This window comes from Centruroides sculpturatus, unplaced genomic scaffold (genome assembly GCF_000671375.1).
Source record: "Centruroides sculpturatus isolate CEXI.00-Female unplaced genomic scaffold, Cexi_2.0 scaffold1557, whole genome shotgun sequence".
Lineage (NCBI taxonomy): Eukaryota > Metazoa > Arthropoda > Arachnida > Scorpiones > Buthidae > Centruroides > Centruroides sculpturatus.
Window position 1 is genome coordinate 27,676 of NW_019385773.1, and position 22,806 is coordinate 50,481.

Below are 22,806 nucleotides of genomic sequence, written 5' to 3' on the forward strand. Positions count from 1 at the left end.
AGAAATGTTTCTTTCACAAGAAATGTATAAAATTACAGTACTAAACAGACGATAGGTCGCCTAACTCGCCGTAGCGTGACGCTAGACGGCGAAAAATATATATTTAATTATAATAAAGTTACAATAAATTAAGTTAATATATAATTATATATACAGTACCTAATTTATATATAATTAATATATAATTATATGTACAGTACCTAATTTATATATAATTTATATAATACTGTCCAGACGATAGAAATCTCTCCGTAGCGTGGCGCTACGGACGGCGGGTAAGTAGTTCGGCTGCCCGATGACGTTTTACGTATTATAGGAGTTATTTTTACCGTTGTTTACGGATAATGCCACAATTTTTATAGGAATCATAACTATAGGAAATGGTTTTATAGGGGATCTACTGTAATATATTCTGAGAGAATTTGTGGTAACTAGTATGCAAGTGTATGAAATTTGGAAACATATTCTTTACTGTAGGAAATTTGAAGCATGTAGAAAAAATTTTTGACAAGATTTAAATCCTGGACAGATATAATTAATTTGTTGTGTTTTTCAAAAGTTGATTATTATTTTTTGTTATCTTTTACTAGGCTATTATATTAATTTATTAAATAGTACTAACTCCAGTTTTATGTTATACTTTAACCTCCTTGTAAGAAATAAGGTTCATAAAATAAAGAATTGAATTATGAATTATTAACAACTATAATTATAAATGGCATTTTTAATCAAACATCAAACTTTAATACTCAGCAAACACACAAATATATATATATTACTTATTAAGTATAGCAGTAGTCTAATTCTAATAAAATAGTTTTGAATTTTATTTTCCAATAAAATTTAAGATATTATGTGTAAATACAAATTTTTTATACATTTTAACTGTCTTAATTTCATTTTAACATAATTCCATTTATCTGAAGATATTTCTGACAAAACATAAATTTGGTCCCTTAACATCAAATATATATATATATAATACATATGTACATATATTCAAAAATATGATATACTAAATTATTAAAAAATAGCTAATTTCAACTAAATTACTGAATTATTACGGTATATAATTTAAAAATGTTTTATACATAAATATATTAATATATTGTGTGTGTATATATATATATGTATAACTAATTCTTTGGTATGTAAAGATTGCATCTTAATAACAATGTAAAACAGTACACTCTTGCTAATCTGGCCCCAGATTCACAAATGTCTTATAAGATATGACATAGTATCTTTTTGATACTATGTTATATTTTAAAATTACCAGAAAGTAATAACATTTTATATTTCGCATTCACAAAAAACATCATAGCATTTATGACAAAACAGAAGAAACTGGTAAGGAGTGTGTGTCTTATGACATCATTAATGACTACTATTGTTTTAATAGAGCCAATCAGAATGCATTTATTAATGACTTTTTCAAAATTCCTCATTTTTCATATTTGTAAAATTGAGGAAGTAACACAATTTTATTTCATTAGAATCAAAATGCTTTGTGATGGCATACGAAGAAAAATGTTATAGAAAGTATAAAATATAAGATAAAGCTATAACTGACCTAGACATGGAACAAAAAATTCCCAATATTGTTAATAGTTATATTAATGGAAATATTGAAGAAGTTCAAAAGAAATTGACAAACTAATAGTTTTTTCCTATGACATTCTATTGATATAAACAATTTTAATTCTACATGAGGAATTCTATCATTTTTTTTGGCATTTAATAACATCAAAGAAGTTTGGATTCAAATCTTTAAAAGAGACAATTGGGAAAAATGAAAGACGTGATAATCTATTAATAGAGCCAAATAATTTGACACCACTTTTTCCAGTACTTTCTATTGGCATACTATGATATGTAATAGCTCTTGTATGAGACTTCTTACAATATTGTAACTTACAATTTACTTTGTGAATACAAGACTTTTTGTTTCTGACAACTTACAATGAATTTTGTCATAAGTTATGATACAAAGTGTTTGTGAATCCAGGTCCTGGCCTCTCAATTATCTGGCATACCCCATTATAGTATGTTTCTCCCTTATATTTTTTTAAATACATTAAACTTGTAACACTAAATTTAATAAAGAATTAAACTTATAATTATTGTATCTTTACATAATTTCATAACAACAAAAAACAGTACAGCTCCAAAAAGAACCAGTACCAAAGGGCTGCAGGGCATGCCATTTATTGCCTTCAGGCAAACTTTAGGCCTATACACATTCACTAATCTGGCACTTGTGTGCAAGGAATGGTTGAATTAGCAAGATTCTAGTGTACTTATTTAAAATGTCTCTTTGGTCTACAAAATTTTCATTTTTTCATAATTAACAAATTTTTAAATTTAAAGCTAACTTATTCGTAATTATTAAAAATAAGTGTATACATATATTTTATAATACTTATATCATTAAGTATATATATATAAAAAAATTATGATATGAATGAAATTTTATATTTTATATAGTCTGATTATAATTTCCACATTCTGCAGCACATCTAATATGCTTGATTTGTCGCAATCTATAATCATGTAAAGTAAATTGTGTCCATGTCAATAACTGAATAATGGCACATATTAATGGCATTGTCACAAGAAGCCAAAAACACCCTTCTCTGTAAATGGGAGTGTTAATGATTTGACTGCGTCCAAGTGAGAGAGAGAGTTCATTTTCTTGAGAGGTAAAAAGTTCTTTACCTAATAAAATAGTTTTTTATTAGAATGCATTAATCAATGTTTCTACCACTATTTGTTAATTTTTAATAAAATAATAAGGAATTATTTTCTTATTATAATGCTCAATGTTTATTTAAAACTTACCTGAATACCAAGATAACAACCATGTACCTAAAACAGGAGCAATTGTTTGTCCTGGTTTAGATAAAAGAGATGATGTACCAAATATAAGAGCAGATACTGCCTGAGGACGATTGTGGATTACCATATCTTCATCTACCAAATCGCTAATTATTAAATTTAATAATTTGCAAGTTCCTTCCGTAAATATACGATTACTGAAAGTATAAATTGAAAACTTGAAAATACCAAAATATTTTAATTTTAAGAAAATTATAATTTAAATTCAAAAATTTTCAAAGTAATTAACTCTCCCTAAAAATTTTTAAGTTACATATTTTTTCTGTATTAAATAAAAAATAATATTCATTTTGTTCAAATTTTTATAAGGAGATAACTTTTACATTTCACAAATCATTTGTTAATCATTAGAAACTAAATAAATCATTCTGGTCTTCAAAAAATTAGGAAAACAATTTTGCCCCTTTATCATATTTTCAACAGTTTGTAAACAAAAATTTATGTCAATGTATATGTTATGGCTAAAGCTAGAATTAACTGACTAATGCTATTTTTATCCAAGTATTTTGGTTAAAGCAAGTTACAATCTATTAATTTTGATCTTTATTCAAGTCAGAACTGAATAAATTTGACATTATCCAAAAAAAAAAAAAAAAAAAAACAAACAGATAAGGCAAGAACAAAACTTAAAATTTAGGATTTATCCACCCCATTTTGGATAAAATAAGGAGACAATTTATGGTTTCACTTTAGCCAGATAATCTGCAGTTTTTCCAATACAAGTTGGATGGATAAAGGCAAGGGGCACATCTACATGGGGACTAATAGGTCCTGCCCTGGGTCCCAAGTGTCAAGGGCCCACAAAAATTGAATTATTATTATAAAATTTTAATACTTTTTCATTAACAATGAGCACTTATCGTATAGTAAAAAATAGTTAATATTAATAATGATAATTTATAGTATTATTTGTATTAACAAAAAATGGAGCACCATTGGATTTCAATAAGCCCTAGGCTCTGAAAAACCTAGATCAGCCCCTGGATAAAGGACTTTATTTTTCAAATCAACTAAATTTATTTCTCTATTACATAAAAGTGAGATGAATGGAAATAAATACTACTAGTTATTTCACCAAATTATTACCAGGTTTAACTTTTTTTTAAAGTAACAAAAAGAAGTACAGTAAGTCCGCAATTAATATTGTTGAGGAAAGATATATTTGTAATCATTTACAATTATTGTCAATTAATTCAGGTGGAGCATTAGTGAAGTCTCATAGAAGAGGCTTCACTAATGCTCCACCTGAATTACAGAATTGTGTTTGTTCTCAAAATCTGTTTGATTGATTTTGATTAAACTTTGCCATTTTCCATTATTTGAGATGAGGAATCCAAAAACTTAATGAAAGTCCATTTAAATGTACAAAATAACGATTGAGGGGTTTTCAATATACAGAGGAGTTAAACTGACAATGTCTATGCTCTCTGATGTGACTGAGCATGCCTAATGGAATTTAGGGGTCAAAAATAAAAACAGAGGTGTGTGCACATAACACAAAATAGGCATGAAAAATGACAAAACACAAGAACAAAGTAATCAATGAGTAATCAATAAACTTTGTACTTGAATCATCTCTCTATGTTGGCAAGGATCATGACTCCTGTTGCTGGCAGATATAAGGATTACCTCTTCTGTGCCTAATAAGTGCAGGAAGATAGCTTCTTTCTTTCCAGCTCTGCCTCAATTCTATTGTGATATGACAAAGTCATGCAATGTCCTAGTTTTCTTTTAACTTTCTAACACACCGGGTTGAATATAAGTCTTCTTACTTGTAACCAATTAACCGGAGCAACATTCCTTTTTAAAATGCAAAAGTTTTTGATGCCCCTTCTGGGCTCTTCTTCAGGCATTCACTCTAAACTGTTGCAAGCTGGTTCTTAAACTTTCAAATTTCTTTTGAATGTATTCGCTTATGTATTCCTAATGTAAACGCATTCCAAATCCAATGAAACTTCGTTAGACAATTATGGGTGCGTTTACTTTTTGCTAGCTTCCAAGCTTGCCGAGCTGACATCTAGCTCAGCCTGACGTCATACTAGCACGCTCGTAAAAGTATACACAGTAATGGACGCCGCCATCTTTGAACAAACTCCAAGCTCGTTGTAAATTCTCCGAGCACACCGAGCGCGCTAGGAATGCTAGCAATGATGTCATGGGTGCGAAAAGTAAATGCCGTGCTCATTGGTAGCTAACAAAAAGTATACAGGCTGAGCGCGCTAGGGGCGAGATCGGAACTAAAAGTAAACGCACCCTATATGATTAGAAATGCAAACTGCTTATAATTCAAATGATTATAATAGTGAATAAATAAATAAAAAAATAAAATAAATTTAAATGTTATCGTCCATTAGGAATTGCCATGATGTAGAATTGAATCGTGTAATTGTCTAATGAAGTTTCATTGGATTTGGAATGCGTGTGCATTAGGAATACGTAAGCGAATACATTTGAAAGAAATTTGAAAGTTTAAGAACCAGCTTGCAATGGTTTAGAGTGAATGCCTGAAGAAAAGCCCAGAAGGGATGTCGAAAACGTTTGCATTTAAAAACGAATGTTGCTCTGGTTAATTGGTTACAAGTAAAAAGATCTAGTTTTCTTTATATACAAAAGTGATTATGGGATGGGAATTAAATGGAAGTTTAAAACACACTGCAACAGAATACTTAAATTTTGTGTATATCATTTAGTCAATGGTAAAACTTGTTTTTTAACATGTCACTTTGCTTAATATTACAGTTTCAAAGAATCTATTGATGATGTTAAGTGAGGACTTGATTTACAGATTACCAATATGTAAGAGATCTTAAATGGTGTATATTAGGACTTGATCATAGCAATAAATACTATTGAAAAAGGATAAATTTTACCATGAAATGAAGTGTGCCATGTTCATTCCACTTAGTACTATTATCAGATAATCTTCTGGTGATGTATGTTTTTGTAAATGACTTTGTCAACCAGCTGGATGATTTTATTTCTGGTTGCATAGTTAAACTGATCTGGCTGTCATCTTTCCAAGATTCATGCTCTTCTTGAAAGCATTTTCTCCATTCTTTCACTATCACAAGTGATGTGCAATTATTGTCATACCCTACATTCATTCATCTGTAAACTTGTCTTTCTTCAAGTCCTTCCTCTGTAAGAAATTTCCCAACTCCTTTCTGTTCTTTTCTACCCACTTTAATTTTATTGCTTGGATGATACATAGATTTGAATTGATCAGACAATAGAACAAAGGACTTGTACATGTTGATTGTGTGTTTACTGAAAATGTTTTCTTAGCACGGTAAACTATTTTAATAAGTGCTGACATATCTTGAGTTGTTTTTGAAAAATAACCTGTCTCTCGTCTTTAATTGACTAATTCAAATGTAAGCAAAAATATGCTATAGAAACTTTGCATATTGTAATCAGAATTAGGTTATCTTTTTATCTTCAATAAGCATTTCTTTAAAGCTGTCTTTTCCTGCTATCAGTCTCAATATTTATTACCAATCCTAACTAATACTTCATATGATATTTGCTACTTCTTGAAATACAGTAGCTTAAATTGATAACATTCTTTTCTTCAATTATATATTGGCTGTAATTTTATCTGTTAAAGACAGTAGCAGATAAAAATATTGATGAATTATATATTAATTAACATCTTCATATGCCACAAAACTTGGTACTAAGTAAACTTTTAAATTCTTAAATAATCACTTATGGAAACCAAAATTTTTATTTTGTCTGAAAAACATTTTCAACCTTAATTGGGCCTAATTTTTACACAAACTTGTTCTTTAGTTTAGAACATAAAGAAGTTTATGTAAAAACTGTAATAGAAATAAATTGCATTTAAGATTTTAAAAATATCAATTAATAATAATTACTACTATATTTGCAAGTTATACATTTTTTAATTATTTTTAACATGTCCATTAATGTCAAAGTGAATAAAATCGGGATTTTCATTAGTCTTATTTACTTAATTAAAGTCCATTTAAATGTACAAAATAACGATTGAGGGGTTTTCAATATACAGAGGAGTTAAACTGACAATGTCTATGCTCTCTGATGTGACTGAGCATGCCTAATGGAATTTAGGGGTCAAAAATAAAAACAGAGGTGTGTGCACATAACACAAAATAGGCATGAAAAATGACAAAACACAAGAACAAAGTAATCAATGAGTAATCAATAAACTTTGTACTTGAATCATCTCTCTATGTTGGCAAGGATCATGACTCCTGTTGCTGGCAGATATAAGGATTACCTCTTCTGTGCCTAATAAGTGCAGGAAGATAGCTTCTTTCTTTCCAGCTCTGCCTCAATTCTATTGTGATATGACAAAGTCATGCAATGTCCTAGTTTTCTTTTAACTTTCTAACACACCGGGTTGAATATAAGTCTTCTTACTTGTAACCAATTAACCGGAGCAACATTCCTTTTTAAAATGCAAAAGTTTTTGATGCCCCTTCTGGGCTCTTCTTCAGGCATTCACTCTAAACTGTTGCAAGCTGGTTCTTAAACTTTCAAATTTCTTTTGAATGTATTCGCTTATGTATTCCTAATGTAAACGCATTCCAAATCCAATGAAACTTCGTTAGACAATTATGGGTGCGTTTACTTTTTGCTAGCTTCCAAGCTTGCCGAGCTGACATCTAGCTCAGCCTGACGTCATACTAGCACGCTCGTAAAAGTATACACAGTAATGGACGCCGCCATCTTTGAACAAACTCCAAGCTCGTTGTAAATTCTCCGAGCACACCGAGCGCGCTAGGAATGCTAGCAATGATGTCATGGGTGCGAAAAGTAAACGCCGTGCTCATTGGNGCAGTTAAGTCGTCAATGCTACTGTGTTGATATTTGATTAGCAGGATTTTGATATACAAAATCCTGCTAATCAAATATCAACACAGTAGCATTGTTAATCAATCCCGCATTAAGCAAGGGATACCTATATATTAAATTTATATACAGTAAGAACCCCAATTATCCAAGAATGTGGACCAATGCTACTTTAGATAATTTAAAAAATGGATAAAATGAATGGCCATGGCCATTTTGAATTGAAAATTATGAATATAAAAATTTATTTGGTATCACTTTAAAATCTCTTTTTATACCTTAGTGCAGTGGTTCTCAACCGGGGGTACATGTACCCCTAGGGGTATGAGTGTAAATCGAAGGGGTACATCTGACTTTCATTATAAAATGGCGTATGTTAATGAATTTGCTGTAAATTATTAACACAAGAAATGACAAAAACTTGCTTTAAAATATCCCAGTATGAACACTGATTTCTCTTTTAACAGTCCAAAAAACTTGTTTATCTACTTGATTTACCTGTCTATTTGTGCCATTAGTGCCGAGTGAACCTGTAGTCTAGTAAAATTTCGATTTAACCGAGTATTAACTTTAGAATAGATGAAAGCACCAATGTCAGCGGATTGACAGTACTTTTAGTTTTTGTGAAATATCAGTACAACGATGATTTGCGAAGATTTGTTAATGTACAATGATCTAAAAAATACAACTACAGGTTTTGATATTTTCAATAAAATCAATGATTTCATTTGAAGTAATAAAATAGATTGGAAAAAGTGCATCGACATCTGCACTGATGGAGCTAAAGCCATACAAGGTCCAATTTAAAAGATCTAAAGAAAACTTTTACCATTTTAACAATGTATTTGTGACAAAAACTAAAAAAAAAAAAAAAAAAAAAAACAGGCTTGACGCATCATTTGTTGTCAGTTAACAAGTTGGGAACCAAATTTTGAAAAAAATTGCTGAAGGTTTATTGCAAAAATATCCCATTAAATTGTTAAAATTATTGTAGAATAATTAAAATTTTGTTTATTGTGTGAGGGACAAACAGACCCTCAATAAAGTGTTATTTTAAATTTTAATTATTTTGGAATTCAATCATTTAACTTCAATCATTTTATCAAAAATCAGGCTAAAATCCATAAAAATTGTTTCCCACTGACTTGCTTCCTTGTTGAGGATGATCCATCTGGTCATTGATGTGTCACCTGGAACTTTCAATAAATTTCCAGTATTGGACACCAGACCCTTAACAACAAACTCCTGACCTCATGGAAAAACCCAAGAGGAATAGCAAGGGAGGGCGAGGAAAAACCCAAGTCAGTCGTCCTCCAAAATCTGTTCACAAAGTTGTCCTCAAAGTCATCCTCCAAAGTTTGTCTCTTCAAGAATTTATACCATGCAAAATACCATGCATCAGCCAACCTTATCCTAAGGATATCTTACACACCTACAGTCAGATACCCTTCAAAGTTGCTCCTGTTACCTGAACACTCTAAACATCAAGAACATTCCATCATTCTCTTCAAGAAGCCTGACTGTGAATCATCCAGTCGTCAATCCCCAACTTCTATATAAGGTATTTATCCACACGCGAATATCCTGTAAATTCTCTCTCTCGCGACAATTAATTTTAAGTCAATATGGATAAGATTGTATATCATTTACTTCTGCCCATTAAAATAAATTTGTTATTGTTTATTAATATGGAATCCGAGTGAATCACTTCCTCGTTCCTCTCTCCTCACCTCTACTCCAAATCTAACCGCTCACCCGCTACCTCTCGTGTGATGCAAAGTCGCGTTTTCTGAGTCCCGAGAGACTCTGTGGTGTCACATCCTGATGTGGTGTCAAAGAGACACTGACCCTATGGTCACAATTGTTAATTATAATTATTTATTTTTAGGAAATGTAATTTATGCATGTATTGAAATGACTTCTGTGATTTTATATAATATACTTATCAAATAATAATAAATAAATGTATGTACTGTACCTGTTTAAATTGATTATTATTTATATAAAATAAGTAATCCACTTTTAGTTATAGTTAATTAGTGAGAGTTTTTTTTATGGCACTCAGTTATAAGGGCTTTATACATCTAACACAGTAATTATAAAATTTACATACAAAAATATAAGGGGTACTTGAGAAACAACTAATGGGCTAATGGGGTACATCAAGAAAAAAGGTTGAGAACCATTGCCTTAGTGAATTTAATCACATATATAACAAATTTTTTACATAATTTATTATATAGCTAATACAGTAGAGTCCCGAAAACTTGGCACTCAATAACCCTGCAGTCCGGATAACTCGGCCACACCCTGGCAGGGCGAAAAAACCCCTAGTTAATTTTCATTATAGAGCTTTATGCCTCTTAAAGTATTTTCCTGAGGTCTTCTTATCAGGTAAATTACTGTGCACTGTGTATTCATTAATTTTCATTTTCATGTAGTAAAGGTGCTATGCCTTCATAAAGTACGTACTTTTCCTTTGTTTAAGGATATTTGGGCAGTTTATTCTCTGTTGTATTTTCAAGCAAACAATACAAACAATTACATTACAGTATTTTCTGAGGAAACACTCGTACTTATTCTTTTTTAACCCCATTCCCGATAACCCGGCATTTTCACAAACTCGGCCCCCTTTGGTCCACATTAGGCTGAGTTTTCAGGACTCTACTGTACCAACAATTGTTTTAAGAATAAAAATTTGTATGCTGCAGTTTCTTTTGTTCCAATAAAGAAGCTGTAATATGAAGAATTGTAATTCATAATTATAAAAGAAGTGTTAGTATGATGACTCCCATTCAAAAGAATCCATCCCCAATCTGGAAAGTTAAAAAATGTGTATTATTGTAGTTCTATTTTAATATGAATTGTATCTCATATTGAAGTTAAATAATAAAAGATAACAAAACATTTTGTAATATACATGTATGTTATCAGAATAAACAAAACACCATATATACTTTGCTCATATGGAGTTATCTATTATCTATTAAATTATGTAATTTTAGAAATAATTGTATAGAAAAATTTTAAATAATAAAGTCCAAATCAATCCATATGAATTTTATAAAAAAAGGAATAATTTAGTATTATGCATAGGAATGTTATCTGTCTATAACTTTAATAATTAGATAATTTTGTTAAAACAGGAATTAAACAATTGTCAAATTATGCATTTAATAAAAATTTAGGAGAACATTTAAAAAAAATTAAAAACTTGTATACATCATAAGAAAAGAAATCTATCTAAAGAAAAAAATAATAATAATTTGATAATTGCAAATTATCATCTATTTCTGTAGTTTCTTTATTGTGTTGTATAAGTTATTTGATAAATGTGGAAATTCAAAAACCAAATATTTAAATTAATTTGTAATCTATATATAAATTGAATTCACATCTGTTTGTCTGAGCATAATGTGAGAACAGATGAACCAATTTATATGAAACTTTGTACATACATTCAGGATAGATATAGGCTACCTTCCATTTTCAAAAATATGATTTTTATGGGCTTTGATAAAATTACAATATTATTTGCAAGAGTAAATAAATAGTTCGTATCTAGTTCTTATTCGGTCTTTTGCATGGATAGAAAATTTTGCCCGTAGGCCAATGAGTGTGAAATCAACCATGATGCTTGAATACATGCTAATATTGTGATCATTAACAGGCAAATGTGGACATCAATGAAAGCTAGTCAGCCTGATATTTCAGAAAAATGTATCCAATACTAAAAATATTACCATTGCCATTTTCACCTTTGAGACTGTCATTAAGTCCCTAGAATTTCTGTTGATGTAAAATTGTTTTTGGTTTTATCTATTATAAATTTATTATAAGTATATATTCTTTTTCTGTATATACATTTTTATAAGAGTATAACCTTCTAATATATCATTTTCCCAAACAAAGTCTCAGCTAATATTTTTAATATTTTTCTTTTTAAATTTTTAAACTTGCTCAATTCTAATTTAAAATTTTCTCAAAAACAAATCACCAATTATATTTAAGAACTTTTTACATTTGTAACCAGTTGAGATTTTAAGGCTTAAAACTGTATTCTTTAATTTTGTTCCAGAATTTTAAAATATGTAATATATTCTGAAGATAGAACCAACTTGTTTCAAAAACAAAATAATTAAAGATGTTGATTTCTAAGTAGATTTTTTTTGTTTTGGTTAATTAGTTTGAATATTTGATATTTTAATAAATTAACACTAAAATTCAATAAAGTTTCTATATTTAAAAAATTCTTAAATTCTTGTAAACAGTTTTACTTTGTACTGTACTGTACAATCAAACATTGTAAATATCCACAATATATAGGATATTCACAAAAAGTTTTGAACAATAATAATTTATAAAAATAATATATTTGATTTTTCACTGTCCAGATTTACATTGTTAAATCTAAATGAATTAGCATGTTAAACTGTTTTCAAGAATTTAGTCATTCTTAGTTAAACATTACTTGTTTGACTAAGAATAAATTCCACTAATCCTAAGTTATCAGAATTATTTATGATAGTGTATGAAGCGAGAAATGATTGCTTATGATAAAATTAAATATTAAATGTAATTTATTTTTAAAATATAACTGTATTCAAAATCATAACTCATAATTGTTTTTTAAAATATTAGAAATAATAAATTACTCTTATTGATACTTTTATTTAAAATTCTATTTTATAAGAGTATATGAAGTATAACTTAAAATGAGAAACGGTTATTTTATATAAATTTTTAATTTTTACCTGAACAAGATTCATAACAGTAAACCATAAGAAATTTGGATGAGAGCTAAGTTGTTTAATATAGGATTTCAAATTTTGAGTTTCTGTTAATGATGGATTAACTTCTGTAATGGATCTATAAGATAAAAAATTATAAAAACTATTATTATCTTAATTTGATTTGTTTAAGTAACTATACTTTAAATAAAAATTTCAATATACAATTTTTTTATATTATTCAAAAATTCAGTAGTTATATTCAAAAATAAATAATTTTAATTTTAACTGCAAAAAATTTAGTTTAATAATAATTTTCATGTTAATTTATTATAATTTCTAGCAGATAACACAAGTTATCTATTTGAAAATCAATTTAAAAATGGGTGCAAATTATGCAATAATATGCGTTTTCTTCCAGTTTGCAATTATAAACTAATCAAATAGGCATTTTTCGTTGTCTAAATTAATCAAAAGTGTCTAATAAAATGCAAAAAATGTTTATGTGACCAATGCTCTAGGATTTTTTCATGCAACAGTTTCAAAGACTTACTAGGAATACTTAAATTCCAGACAGACATTAGCAACATGTGCACAGTGAAGGTGCCCATGGCTCATGCAAGAACACGACTGCTGGTGACTAACCAGGTTAGTAACCACATAATGAAGGGCAACTCTGAACCAAATCACATCAGACTTGATGGGTGATGATTGACTGAGGTTGACTGATGGGTTCAGCAGCATCTGTGTTGAAGTCTGAAAACAAGATTCATCTAAGCACACAACACAGTACAAGTCACCCATTGTCCAATTTCGATGGTCTCTAGCCCAGGTGAGATGCATTACTGGTGCCTGGGAGTTAGTAGTGATAGCCAAGTGGACCAACAACTATCAGACCCCAAGGAATGAAGTGTAAATCAACACACTGTATGTTGTACAGTGTGTTGACTTACACTGTACAAAGCTGATAGTCATGTTCCTTTGTGGCAACAACCACATGAAGCCATTGTGTCAGCAAGGTGTTGAGCAAGCTGGTGGCAGCTATGTCCTGGTTTGGAGTGGATTCTGTTGTTGTGAACAGGGACCAATGGTGAGACTGCAATTAATTTTGACAGCTATGACAACATACACTAATCTTGTAGCAGATGTTTTGCACCCCTTTATCCCCTGATGGTAATGATTTGTACTGGATAGGATAATGCCATTCCTCATAGGGTATGGATAGCACAAGAATGGTTTAACACTTGGCAGATTTTCAGCTACTCCCTTGGCTGCCTCAGTTGCCAGACTTGAACCTCATAGAGCATTTATGGATGCTGTGCAACCTTTACTCAATACCTTGAAGAACTATCCAACAAATTCACTGAATTACAGAGAGCCACTGAACATGTCTGGACTGAAATACCTGTGCAACATCTCAGACACGTCATAGAGTCTATGCCATATCATGTAGCCACTGTTATTCAGGCTTAGGGAGGAGCTACACATTATTAGGTAGGTGTGTTTAATTTTTTGGCACCAGTTTATTATGGTGATGCTATAGTGTATCCTACATGGCATATATACTGATGATTAATGCTATGCTGGATCAGGATCAAGACATAAGTGAAGAACAAGCTACAGTTATGTTTATGTGCGATTTGTGTCTTATATCTGTGGTTTAAGAATTTTCTGAATATGTGACGAGTGTAGCATGGCAACCTTCTGTAGATATAGAATGAAAAAATTTTAAATGTAAATTGGGTCTCAAAGCACACAGAAAGATGTGAAAAAACAGATTTAATTATCTTTCAAGTACTTTTACTTGTAACATTGCAAACTTCTTCAGGAACACTGAGAGTGGAAAAAATGCTTTTTGAAAAAATTTAAAGAAATATTCATTTTTTTTTTACAATGGATGGCAATAACAGGAAATTAATAAATAGGGACCAAGTGAAAAATTATTGCATAAAAACACATACATTTAAATAATAGTTACACAAATGGTAAATACAAGTTATAAAGTGCTGCATGTGTAAACATGTGTGGAGAGAAATTGTAAAAAACATGTTCATAGGTTTAACATGCCTAGTATAAACAAATGTCTGCAAACTTTCCAGAACATTCTAAAGTCAGAGCATTGATCAGCTGCAGTCTATAAATAAAGAGTGACTTCCAGAAAAAGTTTTATTCTCATTTCTAGTGGATAGCAAACATTACATCATCCTGGATAGGCATTTAAATACTTGTAAATGAGTGTGGAAGATAATTGTAAAAAATTTTTTACAACTTATTGTTTATGTTCATTACAATAAGGTCCTTCACTCAGTCTACAGAGAACTTACCCGACATATTAATAAAGGATTGCCTATAAAAGAACTCCTACGATCACCTTGATGCTTAGAAATGAGAAGGAGCAAACTGAAAGAAGCCTCCCATAAGGGGTATATAGTTTACCTATGCAAGACTGCATATTGCATGGTTGTTTTGAATATGTGGGTGCTATGGCTAGGTACATCAAGGCAAGGGTTAAAAAACATGATTACAACCTTATAAAGCAACCAACTTCCCTGACTGCTCTTGTCACTTAGGTCTTGGATGGTGATGTACCATACAGTACAAGAATATGTCTCCTGCACTATGTAGGGACCCACACCAGCTAAGGTATCTTGAAAAGCTTGAGATTTATAAAGTCACCTGAAAACGGACAGCAATTAACTATAAGAGAAAGTATTCTATCTCATCCACATGGAGAGTGTTATTTGAAACTCCTAACTGGCAGTGGATGTAACACTAAAGCTTAATTCACACTGAACTTGATTTGTTGGCGAAAGCGAAAGACAGAGCGGATAACTCATCAAACATGACTCGTCTGACAGGTTATTCACTCTGTTTTTTGCTTTTGCCAGCGAACTGTGCTCAGTGTGAACTAAGCTTAATAGTCATGAGCGTATGTTATTGTGCTTCTTATTTATTTTTTAAATTAAAACATTCTGTTCCAGCTTTCATCTTAGTGTTCTATATACTTTTAATTGAATCTGACAATGCCCACTGTATATGTATGAAAACATTTGTTTAAGTAAAGGACTTTTGATTTTACTGGTTTTTTTTAGTATGTTACATTTGTCACAGCATTGCACAAGCTTGTAGTGATTATCATTAAGTATATGTAACATCGTCATTATATATATATCTATATATTTCGTATTGTCACGTAGCGGGGTGTGTTGTAATTTTATTCCGTAAAATTTGTATCACATCTTGCGGTGTGGGGGTGCGAGCTCGTGATTGGCCCGTGAGCTCTGACGTATGTTACCACATCATGTATATGGTGTGGGTTATAAATGGAAGGGCCACGTGTATGTGAGCACTTTTTTTTTCCTGGATCGTGTCCGGTCTGCATCAGAAGAATCGAGTTGGAGTGCGAAAGAAAGAGGAAGGAGGAACAACCACGTGGAAGTGAAATCAGCAAAGGAAGAGAGAGGCATCACACGGAGGGCTCAACTATCATCATCCATGTAAGAATATTGTACTAGTCCTAACGTAAAAGACCCCTGATTGTCGCATCGCGTAAGTGTGCTAGGAAGAGTGACGGGATTCCCAGCTATATTTTTAAATGTAAATGAACCTCAGAATTACATCGTTCTCTGATTAAATCTGTTTTGTGCCTTATCTTTTTGTGCAGTCCTTATCATTCTTACCCTCACTTTCACACTGTTGTACTTCGGTATGCTACAGCACAACAAGCTTTTTAATTTCTCTTGCAAAGAAGCCTCTGCCTGTAAGTTAAACAAACCCTGCACAGCAATCTTCCCAGCATTGTCACTATATTCATCTCTTTATTGCTGAAAATTTCTTTAGGTGAAGAAACATGAAAATCTTTAAGTGTAAGATATCCAAGCTGTTAACTTCTGAAAAAATTCCAGAATCCAAGTGGATTCTGGAATTTTTTCAGAAGTTGACACATTGCACCAGCAGTGTGGGGCCACACATTTTAATGCAGCAGAATGACTTCAGATGTGAGGAGATTTTTTGTTCTGAATGGCTCTCTATAGTTTTCATAGGGTTTTACAGTAGGCAGTTGCTTTATGGTTTAACTTCTGGGTTTGAATTCAATCAGCAGAATACCTTATTGGTTTGAAAAAACTATACACAAGCTTTCTGGCAGATATGATCTGCTTGAACTTTTTCTATGGTGGTGAATCAGTATGCCACTTTTGCGTGGATTGCTGTTTACTGTTTGTTGTCATGTAGGAAATCTAAGTTTCATCTATTTTCATGGAGCAAGAATTTTGTTCCATCCTTCTGATAGCATTCCAAAAATGCCAGTGCAGTTCCTATGTGTTGGAGTTTGTGGGTATTTCTGTTAACTTTTTTGGCACTCATCTTGCACAGAGCTTGTGATAATGCAAATGCTTTGTGATGATTTCATAAAGTATTTAAATTAAAGTTTCAGGAAAATATGTATGGAGCTCAGAAATGTTGAATTCTCTGTTTTCTTGAATCTTTCCATACACTTGCTCCAGAAGGTTAACAGTGATTAATGAGGGTTCCACTCCATTCATTATCATGCAGATTGGTGTTTTTCCCACTTTAAACATTTTGCTCTATTTTTTTTACCATTCCACTTGTCATTATCTTTCTATCATATATAAATCTGTTGATGAATTTAAACTATTCAATAAATGAAGGTTTTGGCTTGCAGCAATTTGATGACAGTTCAAACTACATACTAGGTGGGATTATCACTTTTTCTTGCTCATTTTAAAGTATTATAACAAGCATCTGAGTACTGTATCCAACTAATATTAATGTTCAATTTCTCATTCCAGGCCCACAAGTCATCATTAATGTGGTGAATTGTCACTGGTACCACCTGCACAGCCACTGTGTGTAAACAATTCTTACTTTCTGACTAAACCTCGTAGTTACCGTAAAGCTAAAATTTTTCTATCTTAAGATATTTTATAATATTTGCTTTAGCTTTTTGGGAACACAATTCACTTTGCAACAATTCTATTCAATTTTTGTACACACTTTAAGAGTATATTATGAGACATATAGGAATATTGAAAGTTATGGACTTCCTTTACTCAATAATTTAACAGAATAATTAACAAATATCCATTGTTAAAATATAAATTTTCATCTATAATTTCATATCTTCTATTATCAGGATTTATTATACTGGCTATATACAGGACTTATTATATTCTATTCCATATACAGGTATACGGAATAAAATAAAAATTTTTTTCTGTTAAACTTTGTAGCATTATCTGTAAAGCCATTATAATAAGTCCTGATAATAGAAGATACGAAATTATAGATGAAAATTTATATTTTAGTAAGAAAAAGGACATTGAGGCATTTTAATTAAATATCCATTGTATTTAAAAAACAATTTAAGTGTCATCTTTTATTGAAAATACAATGAAAATTAAAATTATTTCAATATTTAGGCTACTTTACTAAATAATATTTATTTAAATACAGATAACATACCTATATTTTTCTTCAGTAACAGATGCAGATGATTTATAATATGTAGTAAGATAATAACAACAAATTTTGAATCCAATGCCTGAAATGATGGCAAGGACTAAACAGAATATTCTAAATGAAACAGGATCATCATGACTCCAAAAGAGATATGAAAGAAAAACAGATGATGATCCAAGACAACTGAAAACTGAATTATATGAATTAAGTTTGGCACGTAATCTTGAAGACAGAGCCAGGTCTGCTAATAAAGCTGTATGTTGAAGATCAATAATTGTTAAAAAACTATCATATAAACAAAGACAAATTACAAATTGTATGCCAGCAGGAATCCAGAGATACCAAAATAATAAAAATGCCATTGAAAATAAAGGACCAGTTTTTCCTAAGGCAGTAATGCGATGAATAACAATTGCTGTTCCTGAATTAGATACTTTTTTAGTAAGAAAATGTTTATCACTTATCCAACCAAATAAAGGATCGTTTAATGAATTCCAAAGCAAGAAGATAGTTTCCCCAATCCAAAAAGTCTGCTGATCTATTTTATAAATAGATACAAAAGTTTCTACATGATACAATAAAAAAATGTTATGAAGGATTGATAAAAACAAAGCCAGAGAGCCATAAGCTGAGTAAATTGATAATGGCAAAGTCATTTTACTAAACTTTAAATTAATTTTGTAACAAAAAATATGAAATTATATATCAAAATAATTATGAATTTCTTGTAAATGAGTCAACATTCATAGTATATAAAACAATAATTTTCCATTAGTAGTGAAGATTCCCTGAAAAGAGACAAAAATAAAATTACACAATAATAAAAATAATTATATTAACTTTATGTTTTATTAACTTTATAACAATTAAATAGCATTAAACAACTTTTCATTTGTTATTCTTTATCATTCCTATAAAAAGCTGTGATAGATGTTGAGAATTAATATAAATTTCTTATATGTAGAAAGCTGTGCATTTAATCAGATAAAAGTATACATAATTATTTTAAAACTTAAAAAAAATTAATTGAATATACCTAAGCCATTCTCTTAAACCTTCAAGTATTAAAACAAACAAAATGCTTAACTGAACACAGGAAAATCAACACTGTAGCATTTTTGGCTAATAAGAGTCTTAGAATAAACTACAAGCATTCTTAAACACAATTTTATATTTACATTTATATTTTTGACTAATTGAAATTGAAACTTAAAAAAATTTAAAAAAAATGTTTTTTGTAATAACAAAAAAGTTATTTTTTATTTCAGATAAGTTGTAGGTTTTGTTTTGATTATACTGTATTGTCATATAATCATTTACTTATAAAGTAATAAATATATATTTTTAATTAATTTTAATTAATTGTTCATTTGTATTATTTTCATTGCAATTATATGTTACTTTCAATTTAATCTAAATAAATTTATGCTGGAAGTAAGCTATTTATACATTGAAGCTATTTAATTTTGGGTTTTATTTAATTTGTTTGGTGTTTTAATATGATTATCTATATTAATAAAACATATTATTAATACATATTACACAAAGAGTAGCATAGTATCACACTTAGTAAACTGCATTATTTCATTTCAGGTAAATGTAATATAACTATATCACTTCATTGAGCATTATATGATCTTCATATAGTAATAGCAGCATGCTGAAATTGTAGAAATGAAGTTAAATTATAAAAATTATTTTAATAAAAATAATTTTCAGATTTCATTCAAATAAAATCACAAAATTCACTGTTAGTTTTTATTGATTATTCAAAATTAATTTGTAAATTGTTATTGATTATTCATTCAATTAAATGACATATCATTATTTTTAATTTTACTTTATTATTTAATGCTGAATAATTCATATGAACAAATGAGAATACATGTTTCCATTTATTTCTAAGACCAAATCTTATTTATATTTATATATTCTATACTTAAATGAACTTATGACCATCAACCAATCAAATGAGACCATGGCATAACTTAAAAAAAAGAGAGAGGAATACTCTTGGAATGATACCATTCCAGAACTTTTGAGGAAACAATCTCCGTTCTGTTTTCCTGCAGTATAACTTTTGTTTGTTTTAATGTTAATTAACTTATTTAACTAGTTATCTTAATTAATAAATTAATTTTGTGTTTCTAAAGTCATTATTATTCTATTCATGACAATGTTGCTTCATGTAAGAAAAGTGATTTTACATAAGACAGATGTTCACTAATTTTTACACAAGATATAATTTCTCTAATAAGTATCTATCTGCAATAGATTTTTGTTTAGTTAAAAGTTATTTATTTTTACTGAAAATTTTGAATTGTTTACAAGAATAAATGATGATCATTCTAAAGAAGAATAAATGATGAGAAGCATAGCTAAAACGTTTATGAAACCAAAAAATTTTAAATAAACATTTTTTTCCCCCACAATATTTGGATGTCTAGGAAAAGTCAGACTTCTTTAATAGCCAGGTGTCAACAATGCTTTTATAAAAAGTATTACTAATTCAACATTTTGTGAATTTATTTAGCTTTTATAATTAAATAAACTTTAAATTTAAAGAATGTAGTTAGATTTAGATTTTCAAAATTTACATAAAGATATTAAGTTTTTAGATATTTTATTTTTTTGATAAAAATTGAGCAGTGGGAGAGGAATAAGGTTACATATAGTATGACTCACATTATATGGATTCACCAAGGACATCATCAAGGAGATTTGTTCAAGAAAAATTATTTCTAAGACCAAATGAACTTGTTGTGGTAATGTTATCAGAATGTGAATAGCTTTTCACTTTGAATTCTATTACATAAATTTTTAACAAAGAGTGCTCTTCAGAATTCTTGATCAAGAATATATTCATATATTTTTGTCAATCAACTAAACCTCCATATGATCAACTAGTTGATCACTGTTGATGTTATGGACATTCAATTACAATACAGTGCATTAAATATTATATATAAAATTGAATATTCTGTATCATGTATGATACAATAATGTCATTTACTAAAAATTACCACAAGATCTCAAAGGTAACCATATGATTTTGTGTTGGGGAAAAAAAAAATTCAGACCTCTAACCAATCAATTTAATCACTAAAATTATGTTCCTTAAAACCAATGATTACCAGATTAAATTGGACTACATTGCTGCTACTAATAATTGTTAAATTATTATATGTATATGTTTCTTAACTAATTGTTAATTAAGCCAATTATTAACAATTTATTTATTTATATAAAAAATAATCTATCTAGAAAAGCACACTTACAAAATATAAATCAAATATTAAATAATTTGAAGTAAAAATTCGAAATCTTTAATTTTCATCTTATATTTGGCTCATTTATTGTTCAGAACTGAATAGATCTTGTATTTATTTGTATTTAACAAACAATTCAAAATTTCATAACAAGAAATTTTATTATAAAATTGTTACTATAATTAAATATAACTACTATTACAATTCTATGAATAATAAAACTTACTTTTTCACAGTGAAATCCAATTAAATATAACATTAAACAACCTAAAAAATATATTTAATAATATAGTATAGCAGTGAAGAGCTTATATTTTTAAAGCAATGCATATATTAAAATTGAAAATGTTTCATATAAATAATAATAAAAAATTATTTTCTATTGTACAATAACTTACAAATATTTCACTATTGTATTCAGAAATTTAAATTTTCCTTTACAATATAATCTATCATTTAAAACAATAGTCTATAATTTTCCAACTTGAATAAAACTCAAAAAATATTAATATTTTGAATTTTTACAAGTTTTAAACAATTTGGAATTTTTAATTAACATCAAAAATTAATTACTTAAAGTTTCAAATTGTATTATTTTACAGGTGTATTATTTACATTATAAAATGAATTTTTTATATTTTAGGTTTTCTATATTATTCAAATTACATAATATATAACTGAATATTGTATCATTCATCTTACATCAAAATTTAGTTACTTACAATTCATCTGTGATAGCACCACTGAATTTCAATTTATAGCTATATAATAGAATTTATGTAACTATTCAGTTTTACTTTTAGATTTTAAAAAACTGATCTTCTAATTCTTAATATATAAAAGACTGTGTATATTAGCATTGGAATTTAGTTAAAACACTGAATTTAATCTCTTATCAAATATTTTAGCAATGTAAGTATGCAGAGATACTACACGAGATATATACTGTAAATACATGCATACATTTCTATCGATACTGAAAATTATATAATAATTCACATGTGTGTAATCACGTGTAACCTGTGTTTACATGTACAGTACAGTACATTCATATTCCCGAAAGAATAAATACAATTAGCCTTTAATGTCACTCACTTATATGAGATGATAATGTAATTTCAATTAAAAACTCGCGGAACCACCTTTTTTCGGGCATTTTTTTTAAAGATAACGACAATTATATGTGACGTAATACGAATGAATGATACATCCGACGTAAGAATGAATGTGCGTATTTAGCGCACCCGCGCGAAAGAAATTTTGAATTTTGGCAGATAAAAATTACCATAATGAGAAATTTTCTTATAAAGCAAAATGTCGAAAATATTAATAAATATTATTGTGTTTAGAAAGCGGGTAAATTATATTTCTCGGTTTTAAATGTAGTATTTGGAAAACCGCTGAATAATCTAACGCAAAAAACGAATTTTATGGATTAAATACTATATTTGAGATTTGATTAATTATATAAAATTTAATAAATTAGATTTTTAAATTTTTATAAAATCTAGAAGGGTCATTAAATTTTAATGATTTTTAAAAACTCTTTCCGCCCCCTGGGCACTCTTTTTACAAGCCCCTGGTTCGGCCCC

General features: G+C 29.2%; 1 protein-coding gene across 3 annotated transcripts; it reads right to left on the reverse strand.

Annotated features, from left to right (window-relative positions):
- Positions 1-1,724: 1,724 nt before the first annotated feature.
- On the reverse strand, positions 1,725-22,441 carry LOC111642035 (transmembrane protein 180-like). Of its 3 annotated transcripts, none has more exons than XM_023388297.1 (6): positions 22,310-22,441; positions 21,441-21,481; positions 17,949-18,733; positions 12,489-12,603; positions 2,842-3,035; positions 1,725-2,718 (listed from the first exon to the last, which is right to left on the reverse strand). In XM_023388297.1, exons 3-5 carry the CDS (start codon positions 18,599-18,601, stop codon positions 3,033-3,035), a joined length of 771 nt encoding a protein of 256 aa, XP_023244065.1. In that variant the 5' UTR covers positions 18,602-18,733; positions 21,441-21,481; positions 22,310-22,441; the 3' UTR covers positions 1,725-2,718; positions 2,842-3,032. The 3 variants fall into 3 exon arrangements, with proteins under 3 accessions (XP_023244065.1, XP_023244064.1, XP_023244066.1); XM_023388296.1 differs by having other exon boundaries at positions 21,937-22,434; XM_023388298.1 differs by lacking the exons at positions 12,489-12,603; positions 17,949-18,733; positions 21,441-21,481; positions 22,310-22,441 and adding an exon at positions 5,769-6,771.
- Positions 22,442-22,806: the final 365 nt, after the last annotated feature.

Excerpts from the sequence above, each read along its gene's own strand:
- LOC111642035 (XM_023388297.1), bottom strand. The coding sequence starts at position 18,601 with ATGACTTTGCCATTATCAATTTACTCAGCTTATGGCTCTCTGGCTTTG. Across the intron at positions 12,604-17,948 it reads GTTACTGAAGAAAAATATAG|ATCCATTACAGAAGTTAATC; the intron begins GTATGTTATCTG and ends TTTATCTTATAG.